The sequence below is a fragment of the Eubalaena glacialis genome, chromosome 8 (genome assembly GCF_028564815.1).
Source record: "Eubalaena glacialis isolate mEubGla1 chromosome 8, mEubGla1.1.hap2.+ XY, whole genome shotgun sequence".
Classification (NCBI taxonomy): Eukaryota; Metazoa; Chordata; class Mammalia; order Artiodactyla; family Balaenidae; genus Eubalaena; species Eubalaena glacialis.
The window spans coordinates 95,352,933-95,374,244 of NC_083723.1; the positions used below are offsets into that span (position 1 = coordinate 95,352,933).

Here is a 21,312-nt window from a genome sequence, read left to right on the forward strand (position 1 = left end):
GGGTGGCCAATTTTACTACTTCTCCAGATCTACATGAAAGCAAAAAAGATTTTCTTATGCCACATCATTTATAATCTCTTTCCTTGGTCTGTTGAATTTAAAATGTAAATGTCAAGCATTTTTATTCAAGAATTCCATTGTAATTTAGTGTTAGTCAATACAGGCCAGATGAAGCCCTCCCTTCAGAAGTTATGGATTTCAAATACTGATGTCCCTTATTCTAATCTTTAGAGATTCAACATCACTGTAAATTATTCTATTTCAGCCAACAGTAATAATTTTTGTTCTTTCTGTAGGCTGGATGAAAAATTCACTGTCAAAGTTGCTGATTTTGGCCTTGCCAGAGACGTGTATGATAAGGAATACTATAGCGTACACAACAAAACAGGTGCAAAACTGCCGGTGAAGTGGATGGCTTTAGAAAGCCTGCAAACTCAGAAATTTACCACCAAGTCAGATGTGGTAATGTATTGATCACCCCAACCTCCTCTTTTACTTTCATACCTAACTTTTTTAGTAGTTTTATGGGAACTTAATTTTTTATTAATTAATTTATTTATTTCTATTTTTGGCTGCGTTGGGTCTTCGTTGCTGCGCGCGGGCTTTCTCTAGTTGCGGTGAGCAGGGGCCGCTCTTCGGTGCGGTGCATGGGCCTCTCATTGCGGTGGCTTCTCTTGTTGCGGAGCATGGGCTCTAGGCACGCGGACTTCAGTAGTTGTGGCATGTGGGCTCAGTAGTTGTGGTGCACGGGATTAGTTGCTCCGCGGCATGTGGGATCTTCCCAGGCCAGGGCTCGAGCATGTGTCCCCTGCATTGGCAGGGGGATTCTTAACCACCGTGCCACCAGGGAAGTCCCAGAAAGTTAATTTAAAAAAAAAAAAAAATACCTTCAGCACCACTAATTTCAGTTTTCTTCAGAAGTAAAAACGGGCTTGACTGTCTAACAGGTACCCATAGTATGTTTTCATAAATTCATTCATTTATTCAGAAACATTTGTCCAGAAGAATAGCATGTTAAGTCCTTGGGAAGCCCAGAGCTGAACCAGGTATGAACCCTGTCCTCCAGGAGCTTTTTTTTACTCAGCAGGAATGGGAAGGCATGTCCGTCACTCCCTCACACAAAGTAGACTGGGATTAGTCCAGCCACTCATAGCTCAAGGGCAGAAGAAGCTGTAACTGAGGCACGTCTAGCAGTGTGGGCCTAGCTAGAAAAGTGCCCTCCTTTATCTGCAATGGTCATCCTCCTGTCACAGAACAAGCTTCTAAAGGCGTGCACCTGAGCTATGAGTGTAGGCAAGACCATGGGCAGACTCACCTGGGCAGCCAAATCTACCACACTGCCCTTTCACCTGGTGGAGGAGGAGGTGCTTGAAATGGGCCTTAAAGGAGTATGGAATGGACAATGAAATAAAAAATGCCAATCCAGGTGAGGCAAAGGGGCAGGAAAGTATACAAATCTGTAAAATTCTAAGGAAACAGTAAGCATCGGTGATTCAGCAAAAATAGAAGACGCAAAGGGAACTTATGAGAATAAATTGAGAAAAATATTTTCATAGTAGGTCATAGAGATCCTTGGAAAGCAAACTAAGGAGTCTGGAATTTATTCTCTGGCCATGTGGAAACATTAAAGTGAATCAGATTACACTACAGCCTTTCTTCATTCTGTAAGATGTTTTGAGAGGAGTAGATGCAGGAAGACAAAGTGAGAGGTAGAATTTGAAATAATATAGAAATTGTAAGAACAGAAAAGAGTTGGAAGGAAAGGCATCTCAGAGGTAGAATCAACAATATTTAGCAAGAAATTGATGAAAGTCAAAGCTGAGCAAAGTTATGTACTGGTGCAATTACAAATATGTGAAGCAGAGGAGCAAAAGCCGGTTTAGGAGGAAAAATACCAATTGAGCCTTGAACATATTGAGTTTGACTTGGGAGTAGGACATACAGGCAGAAGGGTCTGTCAGGCAGTTGGAAATGTGGATCTGCAGCTTGTACAAACTCTTTAGTTGTCTTAGTCACTAGGGCTGCCATAACAATATATTATAGACTGGGTGGCTTAAACAATGGACATTTATTTTTCGCAGTTCTAGAGGCTAAAAGTGGGAAATCAGGGTGCCAGTGTGGTCAGCTTCCGGTGAGGAAAACACATGGCCACCTTTTCACTGTGCCTCATGCTAGGGAGAGAGCAAGAGTAAGCTCTCTGGTGTCTGTTCTTGTAAGGGCACTGACCCCATCCTCATGACCTCATCTAAACCTAATTATCTCCCAAAGGCTCCACCTCCAAATACCATCACAATGGGAGTTAGAGTTTGAACATATGAATTTGGAAAGGGGGGGGCACAGTTCAGTCCATAGCAGAGGTCAAGGCTGGAAATAGGCTTTTGAAAGTCCAAGTACAATTATTCAGAGGAACCTACATACATGAAGTGAGGGAGAAAAGCAGAGTGGTGGGAGACCCAGAGGAAGAGAAAGTTTCAAGAAGTAATGGGATATGGTCAGCAGGGTCCACTGCTACTCAGTGCACAAGAAGGGTCTTGGAAGCTGAATGACCTAAGTGATTTGGTCTAGAGTGTGCTGAGGAGCCTGGGTGGTGGATGGAATATCCTATTTGCCTTTAATAAGTCAAGAGGACTGTGATACGTGGAGTTAGAAAACTGTTAATGTCTCAGTCCTTGAGGATGACAACTGAAAACGGGAAAAGTGTTAACTGGTGACATCAGCAAACAAGGTAGGGAGAAAATAACGGTAACGGAGGACATAGATTGCAAAAGAGAAAGGGTTGGCAGCTCTTAAGATATAACAGGGCACCGGGATCTGAGTGCAGTGTTAGGAGGCGAGAAGTCATCTGCCTCCTCCCTGTGAGTCAGCAAGAAAGAGAGGTGTGGCCTCTATTGGTAAGAGTTTCAAAGACGTTGTGGTCTTTAAGTGAAAGCAGAGTTTCAGTTCCCGAGGAAGTGGGGGAGTCATTAGAGAATAAGTTGAGGGTGACTGGGAGTCTGTTTTCAATGAACAGGTGTATCACAGGACAAGGTGGAGGAATGGGACTTGAGGGTGGATAAGATTGGTAAGAGGATGTGATAGCCCACGCTAGAGCTTAATGCCTGGGATTCTGATCCTAAAAGACTCTGAAAAAGATGAAAAAAGCAGGTGCGAGAGAGGTAGGCTTGAGGACACATTAATGATGGTGGCAAGTGAAGGCATAAGGTAGGGAGAATTAACTCATCCTCAAAGAACATACATTTCATCCAGACTTGACTACTGGTAAGAACCAGAACCAGCTCTTACAACTCAATAAGAAGACAAAATAACCCATTTTTTAAAAATAGGCAAAAGATTTGCATAGTTATTTACCACAGAGATGTATGAAGAGCTAGCTAATAAGCACATGAAAACATATGCCCACACAAAGACTTGCACATGAATGCTCACAGTAGTGTTATTCATAATAGCCAAAAACCAGGAGCAATTTTAATGTCCATCAACTGGCGAATGGGTATATAAAACATGGTATATCTATACAACAGAATAATACTATTCAGTAACGTAGAGGAACCACTGATGCATGCTACAACATGGATAAACCTCAGAAACATTATATCAAGTTAAAGAAGGCAGACCCAAAATATTACACTTTGAATGATTCCATTTATGTGAAATTTCTAGAAAGAGGCAAAAGATTGAGACAGAAAACAGATCAGCGGTTGCCTGGGGCTGAGGGTGGGAGCGAAGACTGACTACCAGCAGGCATAAGGGAAGTTTCTGGGGTGTTGGAATTGATCTAAAACTGAATTGTGATGATAGCTGCACAACTATATAAATTTACTAAACATCATCGACTGTACACTTACAGTTGGCAAATTTTATGATATATAAATCATACCTCAGCAAAGTTATTAAAACAAAACAAGCCTGATGAAATTTTGGATGCTCAAGGCAAGAGTTGGGATTCTGAGCTTTTTGACAACCCTGTACACACACTACTATCTCCACAAAAATACACGCACACTGCAGGGAGGTTAGCCCTTCTTATAAAACAACTGTCACTCAGATACTTGACTAGAAATTTACACAGGCTTCTATAGATACGAAGTGCTATGTCTTTCTCCCTCTTATTGAACGACACTATACTGTACTACATAAAGGGTGAACCTGAGTAATCCATACACTGCTGCTTTGGAAAATGGTTATTGATTGCATGGATAAATTTGCATAAAGTTTCATTTCCGGGACAGCACAATCTTTTGAATGTTGACATGGAACATTTCCAAAAGCATGTAATAAACCATATGTATGTTGAGACCTACAAGCAAAAACTTGCCTGTTTGTAGAAAGGTCTACTGTCTCGCAAATGCCCGGATGGAGTTCAGCTAAAGTCTGAATACTCTTGAAGCCCTTTCCAACAAAATTGGAGTGTCTCTATATGTGCAGTTATTCATACCCAGTATTGCACAGTGTCTCACACTTAGTACAAATGCTTCCATTAAAGTCAATACTGACTTCTCAGTTGTTCAACCAACTGGCTTTTTCATCCTGCTTCACCATTCTGCAGCATTTAATATCGTCAACTACTCCTCCCTTCTTGAAATTTCCTCCTTCTTTGGTTTCGGGGGACACTGTACCATCTTGTTTTCCTCCTGCTTTTAGGCTGTGTTTTCTTTACCTTGACAGCTTCTCTTTCTTCTCTCACAGCCTTACACACAACTCTCCCCCAGGATTTTGGTCCCCAGGTGTCAGCCTCTCTCAACGATTTCAACCATTCCCATCAAGGGTCCCCTTTGAACCTCTCTTCCTAGATATTTTCATTAGCAACACAAATTTACCATGTTCAAATTCTTTCCTGCCAACTGTCAATGCCTCACTTCTTTATTTCTATTAATGGTATCACCATTGTGCAATATACCAATTCTTCACCCTTTTTATTGTGCAGTTCTTTAAGTTTTAAAGATTGCATACAGTTGTATATTCACCACCACCACAACCAGGATATGAAACAGTTCCATCATCCTGGAAAACTTCCTGTGCCTCTTTGTATTCAACCCCTGCCCTAACGCTAAGACCTAGAAACCACCGGTCTGTTTTCTGTCTCTATAGTTTTACCTTTTCTAGAATGTCATATAAATGGAATCATACAATAAATATGAGTCTGTCTCCTTCACGTAGCATAATGCGTTTGAGAGGTATCAGTAGTATCAATGTATCAGTAGTTACTCCTTTTTTATTGTGGCAGAAACATAAAATTGACCATCTTAACCATTTTTAAGGTACAGTACAGTAGTGTTAACTATATGCATATTGCTGTGCAACTGATCTCTAGAACTTCATCTTGCAAAACTGAAACTCTGTATCCACTGAACAACTCTCCATTTCCCCCTCCCCCCAGCCTCTCTGGCAACCACCATTCTACTTTCTGTTTCTAACAGTTTGACTACTTTAGATACCTCATTATAAGTGAAATCATATAGTATTTGTGTTTTTGTAACTGGTTTATTTCACTTAGTATAACGTCCTCAAGGTTCATCCATGTTGTAGCATATGACAGGATTTCCTTTTTTAAGGCTAAATAATACTCCATTGTATGTATATACCACATTTTCTTCATCCATTTATCTGTCAATGGGCATTTAGATTGCTTCTGTCTCTTGGCTACTATGAATAATGTTGCTATGAACATGGGTGTGCAAATATCTTTTCTAGATACTGATTTAATTTCCTCTGAATATATATACCCAGAAGTAGGCTTGCTGGATCATACGGTAATTTTATTTTTAATTTTTTGAATACTCTTTTCCATAGCAGAATAATTCACTCCTTTTTATTCCTAAGTAGTATTCCATTGTGCAGATGTCCCACGTTGTGTTTATCCATTCACTGCTTGAAGGACATTTGAGTTCTTTGCTGTTTTAGGCAATTGCTTATACGTAATTATAACGCTGTAACATTTACTTAAAGGTTTTCGTGTGAACGTAATTTTTATTTCTTTTGAGTAGATATCTAGAAGTAAGATTACTGGGTTGTAAGTTAAGTGTATGTTTAACTTTATGAGAAGCTGCCAACTGTTCCACAGTGCCAGTATCATTTTATATCCCTAACAATAATATATAAGAGTTCTAGTTGTTCAGCATCCTCACCAGCATTTGCCATTTTCAGTTTGTGGGATTTTAGCCATTCTAATAGATTGTAGTGGTATCTAATTTTCTTTTTAATCTGTATTTCCCAAATAACTAATGATGTTAAACATCTCTTCATGTGCTTATTTGCCATCCTTATTCTACCTTTTGTGAAACATCTACTCAGGTCTTTTCCCCATTTTTTTAAGTTTCAGAATTTATTTTCTGGTGTTTTTTAAATTGGGTAGTTTGTTATTTTACTGTTGAGTTGAGAGTTCTTTATATATTCTGGATACAGGTACATGTTATCAGATATGTGTTTTTACCAATATATTTTTCTAGTCTTTGGCTTGCCTTTTCATTTTTTTAATGGTATCTTTCAAAGAGCAGAAGTTTTAAATTTTATTGAAAATGTTATCAATTTACCAGTTGTTAAATTTTATCAATTTATCCTTTTTTTTTTTTTAATCAGTCATCAATTTTATACACATCAGTGTATACATGTCAATCCCAATCGCCCAATTCAGCACACCACCATCCCCACCCCACCGCAGTTTTCCCCCCTTGGTGTCCATACATTTGTTCTCTACATCTGTGTCTCAACTTCTGCCCTGCAAACCGGTTCATCTGTACCATTTTTCTAGGTTCCACATACATGCGTTAATATACGATATTTGTTTTTCTCTTTCTGACTTACTTCACTCTGTATGACAGTCTCTAGATCCATCCACGTCTCAACAAATGACTCAATTTATCCATTTGTTTAATCAATTGTGCTTTTTTATAAATTGTGTTGTATCTCAATTTACCTACTCTCGAATGCTCAAATTTGGCTGTGTCTATTCCTTGATTGCCTCGGCAATGTGCCTTTCTATCACTTTTTATAGCTTATAACAATCTCTCACCTCTAATAACTGCTTTGAGCATCACCTTTGATAAAGTGAGGCAGAGATTCTTCAGGTGAGCTCACTGCTGGTGCTCAGATATTCAGAAAGACTTGACCGTTCACACAATAAGCAAGAATGGCAGCGCTCTCCTGTCTTGAAGCTTAAACTGACTTGTTTCCATCATTCTTTTTTTTTCCTCTTTTTTGATTAATTTTTATTGGAGTATAGTTGCTTTACAATGTTGTCTCCATCTTTCTTAACGCCCAGGTATTGTACACCACCCTCTGCCTTTGTCTCTCTCTCCCCCTCCCTCTCCCAGCCCCCATCAGCCTCTCTCTTCTTGGTCAGCATCATTCTCCTCCTTCACTGCCCCTCCCCCCACCAGCCTGGCAGTCCAAGCTGTTATGAGGAGTTTGGAATGCAGACTGTTCGTGGAAACTGCCTCCCTCTCACCTCTTCTGTCCCATGATTCCCCCAACACTCCTCTGATACCCAGTTATTGTCCAAGCCCTATCATTCCTTATAAACTTATCCAACTCTTTCCCCTTTTTTGCAAGTTTGCCTCCAGACATCCTATAGCTTAGGCTGTTGGTTAGGGAAACCTGATCACACACAAGTTATCAGCCTCTCAGAACTTTGGTTTCTTCATCCTTAAAACATCTACAAAACTGATTACATTACAGGGTTATTATAAAGATTAAATAAGACAATCTTTTTTTTTAAACGGCATGACACCCATCCATGCCGGGCTCATTCAATGACACGTACTTTTTCCCACCACTCTAATTCAGGAGTTCAGTCTCATAAGGTTCTGTGTTGCCAGTAAGCAGTAGCAGCCCTCACCTACTCCTGTTCAGAAACCTCCTAACTGGTCTCCATATTGTGGATGGGCTTCCCCTATTTGTCTAAAGCAGAGTGTTTACAGATGCAATCTCCTGGAGCTCGACCCCAGTCACATCCCATCGATTTCAGTTTAACCCACGTTCAACATTCAAAAACATGGTCCCCTTTCAACCTTATCTATCCGTTGTCCCTTCATCTACTCCACACATCAAGCAGAGTGACCTGTTGTCCTTATGGTTCAAAAAAACACACGACTACTCTTACCCCTGGGCCCACACCCTCCATCCAGAACACTCTTTCTGCCCTTACAATACACGTATCTATTTAACATATTCTCCCTGTTCCTCAAGACCCGCTATACTGTCACTTTCTTCCTAAAGCCTTTCTCAGTACCCCACTCTTATCCCTTTGCCTTTTCACAACATTTGTACCTCTTTTCTATAATTGCTCTGTATCACAGTTATTAGATCTTATTGTTCTACATGACAGTTAATTGCATAATACTCTTAACCCTGTTAAATCAGCCTTGGGGCCTATCCAGTAACCTGAACAAGTGACCTACTTGCGCATCATCAAGGGTCAGTAGATACTTGTTAAATTGATTTAAATTCTAATGCAAATTCTGGAACTTGAAAGTTAACACAATGAAGTTGTCAGAAGTGACTCATAAGATTTTTAGGCATTGAAAACTTTGACTTTGAAGGGCAAAGTTATCTAGTGCCCACCTGGGAAGGAGTTTGTTTCCTCTATTTGGATCAAGGAAGTCAGTGACCTTAAAGGGTTCTCGCACTCGGGCAAAGGGAAAAAGTCATTAATGGAGATTTGTACCGGCAACCACAGTGTCTACCTGGTTTCTTTCTTTCAGAAACACAAGCTTTATTCTCCTTCTTGCTGAGTATTACGAGCTACACTTGCTTCTCAGTGTTATGTTTTCCTGCTCTGCATGTCTGATCTGTATTCTCTTTGCCCTCCGAGCTTCTTTTTTCTCAGTGCCTCATTCCTGCCCCCATGTGCTTCTTGGTCTGTGAGTGTCCTGGAAGTGTTGCTAGGGGAGAACTGATTTCCTGGGTCCTCGGTGACCCACACAGGCTGACTTACTCCCATTGTGTCATTCTCACCTTGGCACACGTCCAGGGCGAGATAATATGTATGACCTGATCTATTCCAAGGAGAGTGCTCTAAATCAAGAAATTGCATACTTAGTGAAGTTTAGTAGACCAAGCAAGACCCAAGAGTCAAGAACCCTTAAATGTTTATCCCTGTGTGAATTCAGATTTATTGGGGAATTTTTAGCAAATCAGTCAACCTCTCTGTGTCCTTGTGATCATCCTGTAAAGTACTGTTACAGCTGTTTTATATTAATTTCCTCCTTTAACATTTTCAAAATATATTTTATTGAAATTCATTTTCAGTTGAGAGCCTTGATGCCTAGCAGTTTTATTACTTCTGATTTTTAATATGGATTTTTACTTTTACTGACTTAGACCTTCTCTTTTAGCATTAACTTTTAGATATGGTTACATTTCTTAAGGAGTATTTACATTCATTTGGAAATCCCACACACTTAAATTTTGGAAGCCTTGTCTTCTTTTTTTTTACTAATAATCTAAAATTGTAGTGAAGCTATTATAAAAAAGAAGGATAGAAACATTTTAATGCTTTGACCCTATAAGAGAGAACTTGGAAAATGCACTCTACAAACTACTGATGAAATGTTAATCATCATGTGGACTTTGAAAACTTTACATTTACTTGTAATCTAAACTTTATCCAATTCTGGTTTAAACGAGTCATAATTATGTAGCTTACTGATTGCCTTTAAGGAAGATTTTGCCCAAAACAGCAATAGTATTGAATACACTAAACCAAGTTTAGTTATGAAGACCTGCTGATCACCTTTCATATTTGTGTGGTCACCCTTCCCTCACCTGGATTCTCCCTTCCCTTGTTTGACCAGTGGTCCTTTGGCGTGCTCCTCTGGGAACTGATGACAAGAGGAGCACCACCTTATCCTGATGTCAACACCTTTGATATCACAGTATATTTGTTGCAAGGCAGAAGGCTCCTACAACCTGAATACTGCCCAGATCCCTTGTAAGTAAGAATTCCAACAGGATCTTCTGTAGCTCTTATGTTCTTTACTTTTACAGAAATACTTGCCTTCAGAGTCCTCACAGCATTGTTTCCTTTCTGAAACAGGTATGAAGTGATGCTGAAATGCTGGCACCCTAAAGCTGAACTGCGCCCATCCTTTTCTGAACTGGTCTCCAGGATATCAGTGATATTCTCTACTTTCATTGGGGAGCACTATGTCCACGTGAACGCTACATACGTGAATGTCAAATGTGTCGCTCCATATCCTTCTCTGTTGTCATCACAAGATAATGTTGATGGCGAGGGGGACACATGATGGATGGAGGCACCTGTACCAGCAGCCCCCTTCTGAGAAGCATCACTGAACTGTCCAAACAACAGTCCACACTTTGTCCAATATTTTTTTCACTGCCTGGCCACTGAAAGGCCACCAGGTATTATTTGCTTTTGCCAAAATTGCACTATTATAGGACCTTATATTGTTATTTAAAGTGACTGGATTCTACGGAATTTCTCATCTGACAAAGCATCGGAGCCAGAAGCTTGGCCCCACAGGCCAGTGACCAACAGCAATCCTGCAACTGTGATGACGCTTCTGTCACATTCAGGCCAAAACCTGAAAGCTGGGTTGAAATTTTTAAAAATCAGGATCCCACCTGATTTCATATGGGGAACTGAAGCAATGCATTTTGAGGGCTTCTTGATCACAGAAAATTCAAAAGAAGTGGTAATGTCCAGGACAGACATGGCAGCCCTGGGACCAGGCCGCTCATTTAGAATTAAAGTATTTCAAATAACTTTTATGTGTTGTATGAACAACACATTTTTTTTATTACTGGTGTTGTCATTTGCCCATTAGGTAAACATTCCCTTTTAAATTTTTGTCTACACATTCCTTTTATTGGAGAACTATCCATAGACAACACGGTCAACATTTCAAAACAGCAGGACATGAAATGTGTTTATAAATTAGTAGGAATATTTACATATGTACATAGACAACGTTAAGGTTTTCATAAAATAGCTTAGTCACAGTGAAATATTTGTCATTTAAAAATCAACTGTTTGAGAATGATACCTTTCTGACCTGGATGTGGACATTTACAAGTTTTGTCTGTTTTTGTTTTTGTTTTTGTTTTTTTAATAATGACTCTGAAAATGAAACAAGTAATTTGTGATGATAAATGTTTTTAAAGGTAACTCAGCATGTTTTTAAAGCAAAATACATCTGACTAAAACTTTATTGGTTCCAATCATGGCTCATAAGTAGAGCCAAGAAAGAATCGATGGACTGGAAATATTAGCCTCTTTCTCAGGTGGCTGCCTTCCACCCCACAAGCAATTGGAGACAATAAAATCAGGAGGAGTCCAGTTTTGCATTAGGACATGTTTTGTGTTAAGCAAAACATATTTTAGGGGAAAAAACAAAAAGGCAGTTGAAAGTTCTGGCCATTTCACCTGGATGAACAGTTACTCTGGTCAGGACTTCTGTGATGTTTTGTTCTGTGGGATTTTGTGCTTACTACTGTATAATGCATGTGGCACAGTATACTCTAACTGGTTTTGTCGATGTAAACATTTAAAGTATTATATTTTTATAAAAAGGTTTATTTTTAATGATGTAAAAAAACTTTTGTTAGGCCACAAAAATACTGCACTGTGAACATTTCAGAAAAGGTATGTCAGACTTGGATTAATAACAGCATGGTTTTAAATGGCTGTAAATAGTGATAAGGAAATGTACTGACTGCCAGTATACCCCACCCTCATTACATCATCAGGACTTGAAGCCAAGGGTTAACACAGCAAGCTATAAAGAGGGTGTGTTATGCTAAAACCCAATAGCATAGAGTTGGGCTCTTGTTGCGAGAGAGAGTGATTACAACCAAAAGCTCTTTGACAATGGTGGAACCTACCAGAAGACACAAGGAATTGTACTGCAGAGATACTCCAATTCAAATATCACTATTTCAGAAGTGTAAAGAGTAATACTGATTCACAGAATATTGTAAATGATGGATGAGGAAGAAAAAATCCACTCTGCAGAAAGAAATAACTGTCTCCACCGATGTCAAGAGAATGAATACATCGAGAATAGCGTTTATGTAAATCAACCCATCAACAAGACTGCACACCTGTATATATGCTTGAGAAAGCTACAATGTGAAAATCATGTTTGCTATTTATAAACGTGTCCTTAGGTTAATGTGTCTGGACAGATTGTGGGAGTTAAGTGATTCTTCGAAGAATTAGATACTTGTCACTGCCTATACCTGCAGTTGAGCTGAATGGTACTTTGTATGTTAATAGTTGTTGTTCTGATAAATCGTACAATTAAAGTGATGTATCATCTTGTATACTGAGTTGGTTTTTGCTAGTCATGCCTGATTACCTACTCCATTTACATAATGACAGAGGAAGCCTAAGATTGATTTCACCTGACTGTACCAACTCATCCATTTATGAGAGTCTTAGTGAAGTTAATGCATAGACATCTAAAAGAATTTGCATCCTTGAATCTCAGGAAGTCTGTCTCTCTAAGGGTGGTTTCCCCTGCGCTGCTGAATTACCTAACATTTCCCTGACAACCTTTCAACTGCTAGAGCACCTGGCCCCTACTTCAGCTTGATCCTCTTCTCCAGCGAGGTGCATCCTTGGACCAGAAGACATGACAATGGAGCTGCAACCCCACAGTTGGCACAGAGATACCTAGTTGGGTGTTGGAGGAGAGAGACCTTCTTACCCCCTTAAAACTACTCTTTTCATCTACACAGGTTCCAACTCTTCAGGTGCCCCCAGGGACTAGAGCAACTACCTTCAGGTTATATCCATGAATATTCTTGTAATGGTAAAGGGATTCAAAGGTGAAATTTCAGTCATCTAAGCTTTGGGGCAGTCTGATTTTTTTTTTAAAAAAAAGGTCCGAGTTTAAACTAGTGCCTACAAAGTATAGTGGGGGCTGATTCTTTAGTGAAAGAGAATTTAATGCCTGTACCCAGTCAAACTCCCTCCCCTCCAAGAGATGCATTTCCATAGGAAGTTCAATCAGACCCTATGCCCAGAAGGACAAGAACTTGTCCTCTTTATATCCCAAGTGTCTGTCACTTTTTTAGCATGTCGTCAAACAATGCTCTACTGAAACAGGATTTTCTTGTCTTCAATCACTTTAAGCCACCACAGATACAGAGTTACCTAGGTAGCTCCCATGATGTTTGGTGAATCACTGACATGGAGGGTGGAAGGGAATCTTTCTATGGAGAGAGGGATAAAAAGATGTCCCTTTGCAAAGTTTTGCTTGGTGCTCTGTATTTTTAATTACCACAGGATTTTTCACTCCACAGTGTAGGCATCAATTATATTTTTGCTCTCTCTGACCTACACAGGAGATTGCATCCTTAAAGAAATATGGTGAAGGGATACAAAACCTGTACAAGCACATTAAATGTTTAATTGCTGACGTCTTGCACTGTTAATTTACCCAATTTAGTTCAGGAAACAAGTTAACATTATGTAAAAGAAATTAATTAGTATTTAGTTTAATTCCACTAATACTTAGTGAACATCTACATATGTCAGGCATTGTACTAGGTAATGGGGATTTACAAATAAACAGTCTCTCCCAACCCAAGGAATTTAATTGAAGAGACAAACAATATTACACAGTTAGTGAATATTAGAACTGTGCATTTTCTTAGATCTGTAAACCATCTTGAAGAGGCTTCACAGTTTATAATTGGAAGTTTGTAGCTTTGACCCCTTGACCTATTTCTCTCACCCTCTCATCCCCTTTGGCTACCACCAATCTGTTTTCTGTATCTATGAGCTCTTTTTGTGGGGGGTTTTTTGTGGTTTGGTTTTGGGATTTTGGGGGTTTTTTTTTAGAGTCCACATATAAGTGAGATCATATGTCTTTCTCTGTCTGACTTATTTTACTTAGCATAATGTCATTGAGGTCCATCCATGCTGTAGCAAATGGCAAGATTTCCTTCTTTTTTATGGCTGAATTATATATATACATATAATTTTCTTTATCCATTCATCCACCAGTGGACACTTAGATTGTTTCCATGTCTTGGCTGTAGTAAATAATGCTAACATGGGAGTGCATATATCTTTTTGAGTTAGAATTTTCATTTTCTCCGGATAAATGTCCAAAAGTGGAATAGCTGGATTGTATGGTAGTTCTATTTTTTAATTTTTTGAGGAACCCCCATACTGTTTTCCATAATGTTTGCACCAATTTACATTCCCAGTAGGGAACAAGGGTTCCTTTTTCTCCACATCCTCACCATTATTTGTTTTCTCTTGCCTTTTTTTTCCCCTTGTCTTTTTGATAATAGCCATCCTAACAGGTGTGAGCTGACACGTCATTGTGGTTTTGATTTGCATTTCTCTAATGATTGGTGATGTTGAGCATCTTTTCATGTACCTGTTGACCATCTATATGTCTTCTTTGGAAAAATGTATATTCAGATCTGTCTACTTTTTAATTGGATTGTTATTTTGCTACTGAGTTGTATGAGTTCTTTGTATATTTTGGATATAACTCATTATCAGATATATGATTTGCAGGTATTTTCTCCTATTCAGTAGTTTGACTTTCCCTTTTGTTGGTGGTTTCCTTTGCTGTGCAGAAGCTTTTAAATTTTATATAGTCCCACTTTTTATTTTTGCTTTTGGTGCCTTTGCTTTTGGTGCCAGACTCAAAAAATTATTACCAAGACTTATGTCAAGGAGCTTACTACCTATGTTTTCCTCTAGGAGTTTTACGTTTTCAGGTCTTACATTCAAGTCTTTAATCCATTTTGGGTTGATTTCTGTGAATGGCGTAACATAATGGTTCAGTTTCATTCTTTTGTATGTGCCTGTCCAGTTTTCCCAGCACCACTGATTGAAAAGACTATCCTTTCTCCATGTATATCCTTGGTGCCTCTGTTGAAAATTAACCAACCATATACGCATGGGTTTATTTCTGGGATTTCTGTTCTGTTCCATTGATCTATGTGTCAGGTTTATGCCAATACCATACTGTTTTGATTACTATAGCTTTGTAAAATAGTTTGAAATCAAGGCAGTTATCACAGTTTAAACATACCAAGTGAAGCTTCTTAGTAAAGCAAATAGATCAAGCTCTGACTTATCTTGAGCAAAATACTGAACCTCTCTCAACCTAAGTTTCTTTGTCATGTAGGTTAGTCCTACTTACTGCACAAAGTTGTATAAGGACTAAAAAATAGTGTGTAAAGTCACCTGGATACCATAGTTGCTCAATAATTGTGATATTATTATTATCCTCAGTAAAAGCCCATGTAAATGTAGCCTGCAGTTGATGAAAGGGAAATTAAGCCTGAAAGGAACCTTATAGATGTTTAAATACAAATTCTTACCCCATCCGTCACGTCATACCAGCTTTATACAGTGGAAATAAAGCTGTGATTCTACCTCGTCCTTGAATATTGATACAGCAGTACAAGTGGGGGCTGAGAAGCATGACAAAACAATGACAAGATGGTGGCACCTTTCCTCTTAGTGCCGATCACCCAAAGACTACCTCTATCCCTTCTTGTTTCTCCAAACTCTCTATTATTCCTTTAATCACTTCTCCAATGACTAGTTTCCTTTTTTCTGGTTTAACCTTCAGACCTAGAATTCACAACAGACATGGAAAAAAACAACCTGTCTAAATTATAGGAAAGTTGCAGGAAGGCACAAGGACAGGAATCCCAATTCTCAGTATTCATGTCTAGAGAGTATTACTGTTCCTTGCTTTGCTCAAATGGGTGGTTAATGATTATTCAAACTCAGGAAAAGTAGACTAAGTACAGTATTGTTATATGGTGTTATATGTTATATGGAGTGTGTTTGGAAGATAAGGAATACCTCATTAATATTATAATCCATCTGGATGACTAGACATACATAGCTGACTATGCAGACACATAGGATGCACTCTTGTGGTGCTTTAGACAATTTCAGGAGAAAAGTATGCAGACATTATGCCCCAAAGGGAGAAATGCTTATTGCTTTTAATTCCATAAAGTGTTTTTCCTCTTCATACCTGGCATTTTTCTTCAGGACTATCTCAATTCCCTATCTATCAAAACTTGGAAATAACTTCAGTCATAAACCAGTGAAATATTTCAGTTGGTGAATTGAAAGTAATAAAATAGAGGCTCGCCCAAACTGTCCTTTGTTGTAAATTACACCAGAGGTCTAGATTACGTCAGCCAAAGGTATTGATCGCAATGCTGAGAGGTTTATAACTACTATTGACTTACCATGTGACCCTGGAGCAGAAATCTAGGAAAATTGCAAAAGCGTATCTACGATAATGAAAAGCCCATCATTAATAGAACGTACTATCCTGTCATCCAACTAGTACTGTGTTGGCATCAAGGCAAATACTTAACTAATGCTGGAAAAAGAAGGTACTTCTGTCTTCACCCTTTTCTCCATTGCATGCTTCTGAGCTATTCTGATGACTGTGTTTTCCTTCTTATCACTAAAAGTATAGGTTTTTTAAAAAAACTGATAGGAATTAATTAGTTCATTATTTCCATATAAAAGTAGCATCAATCATCCAAATAGCTCCTAATCCTTTATTATTTTTTCAGTGAAGAGCTAGTTCTCCATATAACTCAATTTAGAATAGGGCTCAAGTCCCACTCTCCTGGGCAGTTAAACCCTACCTGGTGAAGCATTCCACAAAAACTAGTTAGCATTAAGAACCATTTTCTGCGGTGAAAATGGCCATATTTAGGATACATAAACGGAAATTTTTAATTTAAGTAAACTACTAATTTAACATTATTTTGAAGCACTGGTCCCAGATTACAATGATAATTAATTTTTATCCTTTTCTTAAAAAGAAGCCTTTTGTCTTTATGTGTTCACTCTTTCACTGTCACATGGGTACATTTTTTTCCACCACACGAGTTCCAGGCTGGCAGAAACGTCCACTAATCCTTAGACCTCTGGGCTGGAACGACAAAAATGCATAAAATCTTACCAGGCCAAAAGAGATCAACTTTAAAAATCTTTGGCATCCAAACATGTCAGAACCGTTTTTCACTGACTCCCCAAACCATTTGTGTTCCCCGTCATGGTCCATGGGGTCTGTAACATCAGTTCCTACTTTTATTGGGCAGCCTGGAATTTTTAAGCACCATATTTCATCTCATTTTCCTTTACCTTTCCTGGTTGTTTATACTTTTCACAGTTGTTTTATGAGTTTTCTTTCTGTCTCTAATTCTGGAAGTGTTGGAAAGTGGTAATGGACAGACTACTGTCTGCCAACCCAAGCCATCACTTTGATGTTTGCCACTGTTACGGTGACATCTGCTCTTTCCATTATAGTCAAGCAGGGCCTTCCCTTCCACAGAACTGTGACTAAACAACCACCATATTCATCAGTGGCAACAATTCTTGTAAACAAGAAATGCCAAATTCAGAGCCTTTGTGAAATCCTGTCCCACACTTCTGAAGTCAGGCACGTGATCACCTTTAGAGATTACTTCAGAAGTACCAATAAAGAAAAATACAGAGAAACCCAAATATCCTATCAGGATACTTTTGCAAACCTGTTTCCGATTTTTTGTTAGATTATGAGAATTAAATATAAGGAATTTAAACTAGCTTCAGTGGTAGCCAAAAGATCTATGGAAACACATGGGTAAAGCAAGAAATCACTATCACAAAGATACTATAAAAACATGTTTCAGAAACAAAATACCCACTGTTAAAACTACATAGATACTTTTTCTGAAAATGAACTTAATTGATAAAAACAATAATGATAATAATAATGATCTCATCCCAAGACATGTCATAGGAATTAATGACTGTCTGGAAGCTAATGGGCTAAGGTAATGCTCTCAGGAATTAGTCTTGCTTGATGAAATGCTGTTAGTTTAGTAAACTAATGCTTATAATGACAGAAAGTAAAAAAACAGAGCTGCCACTATCGAGCCTGGTTGATTCACAGGGAAAAAAAAAGTTAATGAGTCATGTGCTGCTCTTATTCATTTTTTCTATTCATTTGTAATATATCCTTTATATATTTTTTTCATACATCTATCTCCTACTTTTACTCTGAGGATATGTTTACTTAAGGATTGTTATACTGACAGAGATGTAAGCTCTTGATAAAAATGTAACTCCCTCTAGTGCAAGCATATCAAATTTTAAATTATGATTACTTTGAATCATTTTATTTTAACCACTCTGATGTGAAGAAAATGTGGATCCTCCACATGTGGGCTTTAGAATATTGCCTCCAAATTATAGTTGGCTTAGAAGTCATTACTCAACATCTTATTCCAAGTTTATTCTAACAACTGACCTCCTTATTCTGCCCTCTCCATACTGACTCTTATAATCTAAAACCAGCTGCCAAAATTATATATCTGACTATGTCATTTTCCTGCTTGAAAACCTATGCCCATTCCTAGACGTTCCCTGCATCAAGTCTTTATGTTGCTATGTCTCGTTTTGTTTTGTTTATTTTTATTACAAAATATATCCTCATGGAAAAAAATTTTAGTTGGACAAAAACATACAAAGTGGACAGGAAATATCCTCTGACCACTCTCCCACACTCTCCATTCTCACTCCCTAAGTGTAACTGATGTTAACACTTTCATGTATATTCTTCCAGAAATTTCCACCCTGCATTAGTTCTAAACTAAGCCAGACACTTCAGAACATCCTTCAAAAGCCTCCATCTTACTGACCAAACTACTACTCAGCATAATCTCCCCAGTCAAGGAGACTGTCTCTCAACCTCTGTGACTTTGAAATTCCACTGAAATCCCCCTTTTGATTTTAGTAAAGAGGGCTAGACTGAGCTATTTGGACCATGCTCTCCCCACTCCCTAGCTGGCTGATAATCGGGTGTCCCTTCAAACTGATATTCTTTAAATATTTTCTCAATTTTTATTTAAATAGATTTCAATGATTTTCTCTTAATAAAAAAAATTAAAGAGCAGATTTACTTATTTATTTCCATTTAACAAAGCAGAATCAACATACTAAAAAAAATCAACAAAACATTACATTTTTCTAAAATTCTAGTTCTCTTTTGCAATATTCAAAACTAGACTACTTGGAAGTTATAAGGGTTTAAACTTAGCTAATAAAAATAAAACACCCATTCCTGATAAGCAGCATTCTGTGAGGGTTATTTCAGAATTTCAGCTGACAACTTTTAACTGACTGGAACTGTATTTACACGTGGTAAACATACACCACAGAGATGGGCTGTTTACTGTAGCAGGTTACTTTGCTTCACTCCAACTGTCCTTTTGGCAGGAGCATGCCCAGCCTAATTCTGTCCGTTACATAAGGGGACACATGTGGAAACCTGAATCGGCTGACATCATATTACTGACTTAATCCAGTCATAATTCAGGGCCCAGTGACCTGGCAGGCACCTCCCACCCCCTTATTCTGGATAGAAGTGCTATAGCGTAGAGCTTAGGTGGACACACTTTGGAATCAGACACTCTAGGTTTTCATCATTTCCACCACTTACTAGTGGTGTGATTTGGGACTAGTTGTTTAACCCTCCTAAGCCTCAGTTCCACATTTGTAAAATGAAAATACAAACAGTGGCTTCCTTATAAGATTGTGTGAGGATTAAATGAAACGATGCATTCAAAACTTTAATGAAGTGGCAGTAATATTTATGGGGACCTTGATTTTTACTATCATCATCATCATCATTATTATTATTAATTACCTGCCTTTCTCCACAAAAAGATTCTATGTGGAAGGGGCTAGAATACCATCAAACAGGTCCAAAGTTTGGCACAATCTAGAAATATGTGAAGGAAAAAGTTATGAAAACAGATGCTAGTTTTCTTCATCCTTTTTAGTAATACCAGCATGACACTAGGAACAGGGTCCTAGTCTAGTCCCAGCTGACTTTACTATCTGTGTGACTCTCAATGTCACTTAATTTTTCAAGTTGCACTTTTCCTGTCTATAAAGAATGAAGATAATTATACCTCACAATGCTGGTTGTTAATATTAAATGATATAATGTTTTATACAAATACATGGTATTATTATGGTTATTAGATTCATTAAAATATATTTTTAATTTTAAATATATTTTAGAACTCATCTGATTCATAAAATTCCCTCTAACCAACCCTAGTGCTTCATTTGCGCCAACAGAATGGCTGGAGTTGTTTACAGAAATCTGTACCTAGAATCAAAGAGCTCAGGACTGGAGAAGGCTGCAAATCTGGCCCCAGCCTCCGCTCAAAGGTTCTGGGTGCTAATTGCTTGCTGACCCTTAAACAACTCTACGTCCTCTTCGGAGTTTAAAGTTTGGGGGTGAAATCACTGCCCCTTCTCAAAGATAAACACAAATGCAGATCTGAAGTGGTGTCCTGAGCTAACATGAGACACATTGAGTTTGAATCTCATCACGGCTGTGTTTTTCCAACATAATAAATTGCTCTTTGTTCAAATCAGAAACTGAATTCACTTTATTTTCCAAAATCGGCTCTGCCAGGTTTCCTTGATTTAATTGTATCTTTTTTGTCTGCTGACAATGGAAAGCAGAAGAAAATAGTCTTGCTAAGGAAATGAAATATGACCAAGAAAAACAGGCATTCTCACAGTATATGAGGTGTTTTTTTTTTTTTTCACATTCAATTTTTTATAAGAAAAAAAGGTCTTTACCCTTTGAAATAACAGCATTATTGTGGTGACTGTTAGGTCATATCTACACAGCCCAAAAGAAAATGTTGGAAAGAAAATTAACCAGTTCACAAGGGTATGGACAACATTATTTTTAAAAGGAAATGGTTCTTCATACATAGAAAGAATAATAAATGATAGCAAAGAAAAATGAGAGTTGAGGCAGTTATTTAAATAATTCAAATAAAATATAAAACTAAAGCACCTGTGATATTTAGGTTAAATCATATAGAGGAAACACAGTTAACCAAATTATTACTGCAGTTCTTCAGTATATTTAGCTAAAATAGTCCTTGCTTTAATAAAATAGTCTTGCTCAGAGAAGAACTCTTTTTTTTTTTTTTTTATAAATTTATTTATTTATTTATTTTTGGCTGTGTTGGATCTTCATTGCTGTGCGCGGGCTTTCTCTAGTTGCGGTGAGCGGGGGCTACTCTTTGTTGTGGTGTGTGGGCTTCTCACCGTCGCGGCTTCTCTTGTTGCGGAGCATGGGCTCTAGGTGCGCAGGCTTCAGTAGTTGTGGCACGTGGGCTCAGTAGTTGTGGCTTGCAGGCTCTAGAGCTCAAGCTCTGTAGTTGTGGCGCACGGGCCCAGCTGCTCCGCGGCATGTGGGATCTTCCAGGGCCAGGGCTCGAACTCGTGTCTCCTGCATTGGCAGGTGGATTCTTAACTAC

At 38.4% G+C, this 21,312-nt stretch overlaps 1 protein-coding gene across 1 annotated transcript in view; it reads left to right on the forward strand.

Moving 5' to 3' along the window:
• MET (MET proto-oncogene, receptor tyrosine kinase) overlaps window positions 1-10,981 on the forward strand; it is a 124,796-nt gene extending 113,815 nt beyond the window's left edge. Inside the window, exons 19-21 of the mRNA XM_061198672.1 lie at window positions 297-462; window positions 9,792-9,928; window positions 10,034-10,981. Of these exons, the coding sequence (XP_061054655.1) occupies window positions 297-462; window positions 9,792-9,928; window positions 10,034-10,244 (514 nt within the window). The 3' untranslated portion in view covers window positions 10,245-10,981. The remainder of the gene's footprint in view (window positions 1-296; window positions 463-9,791; window positions 9,929-10,033) is intronic.
• Window positions 10,982-21,312: the final 10,331 nt, after the last annotated feature.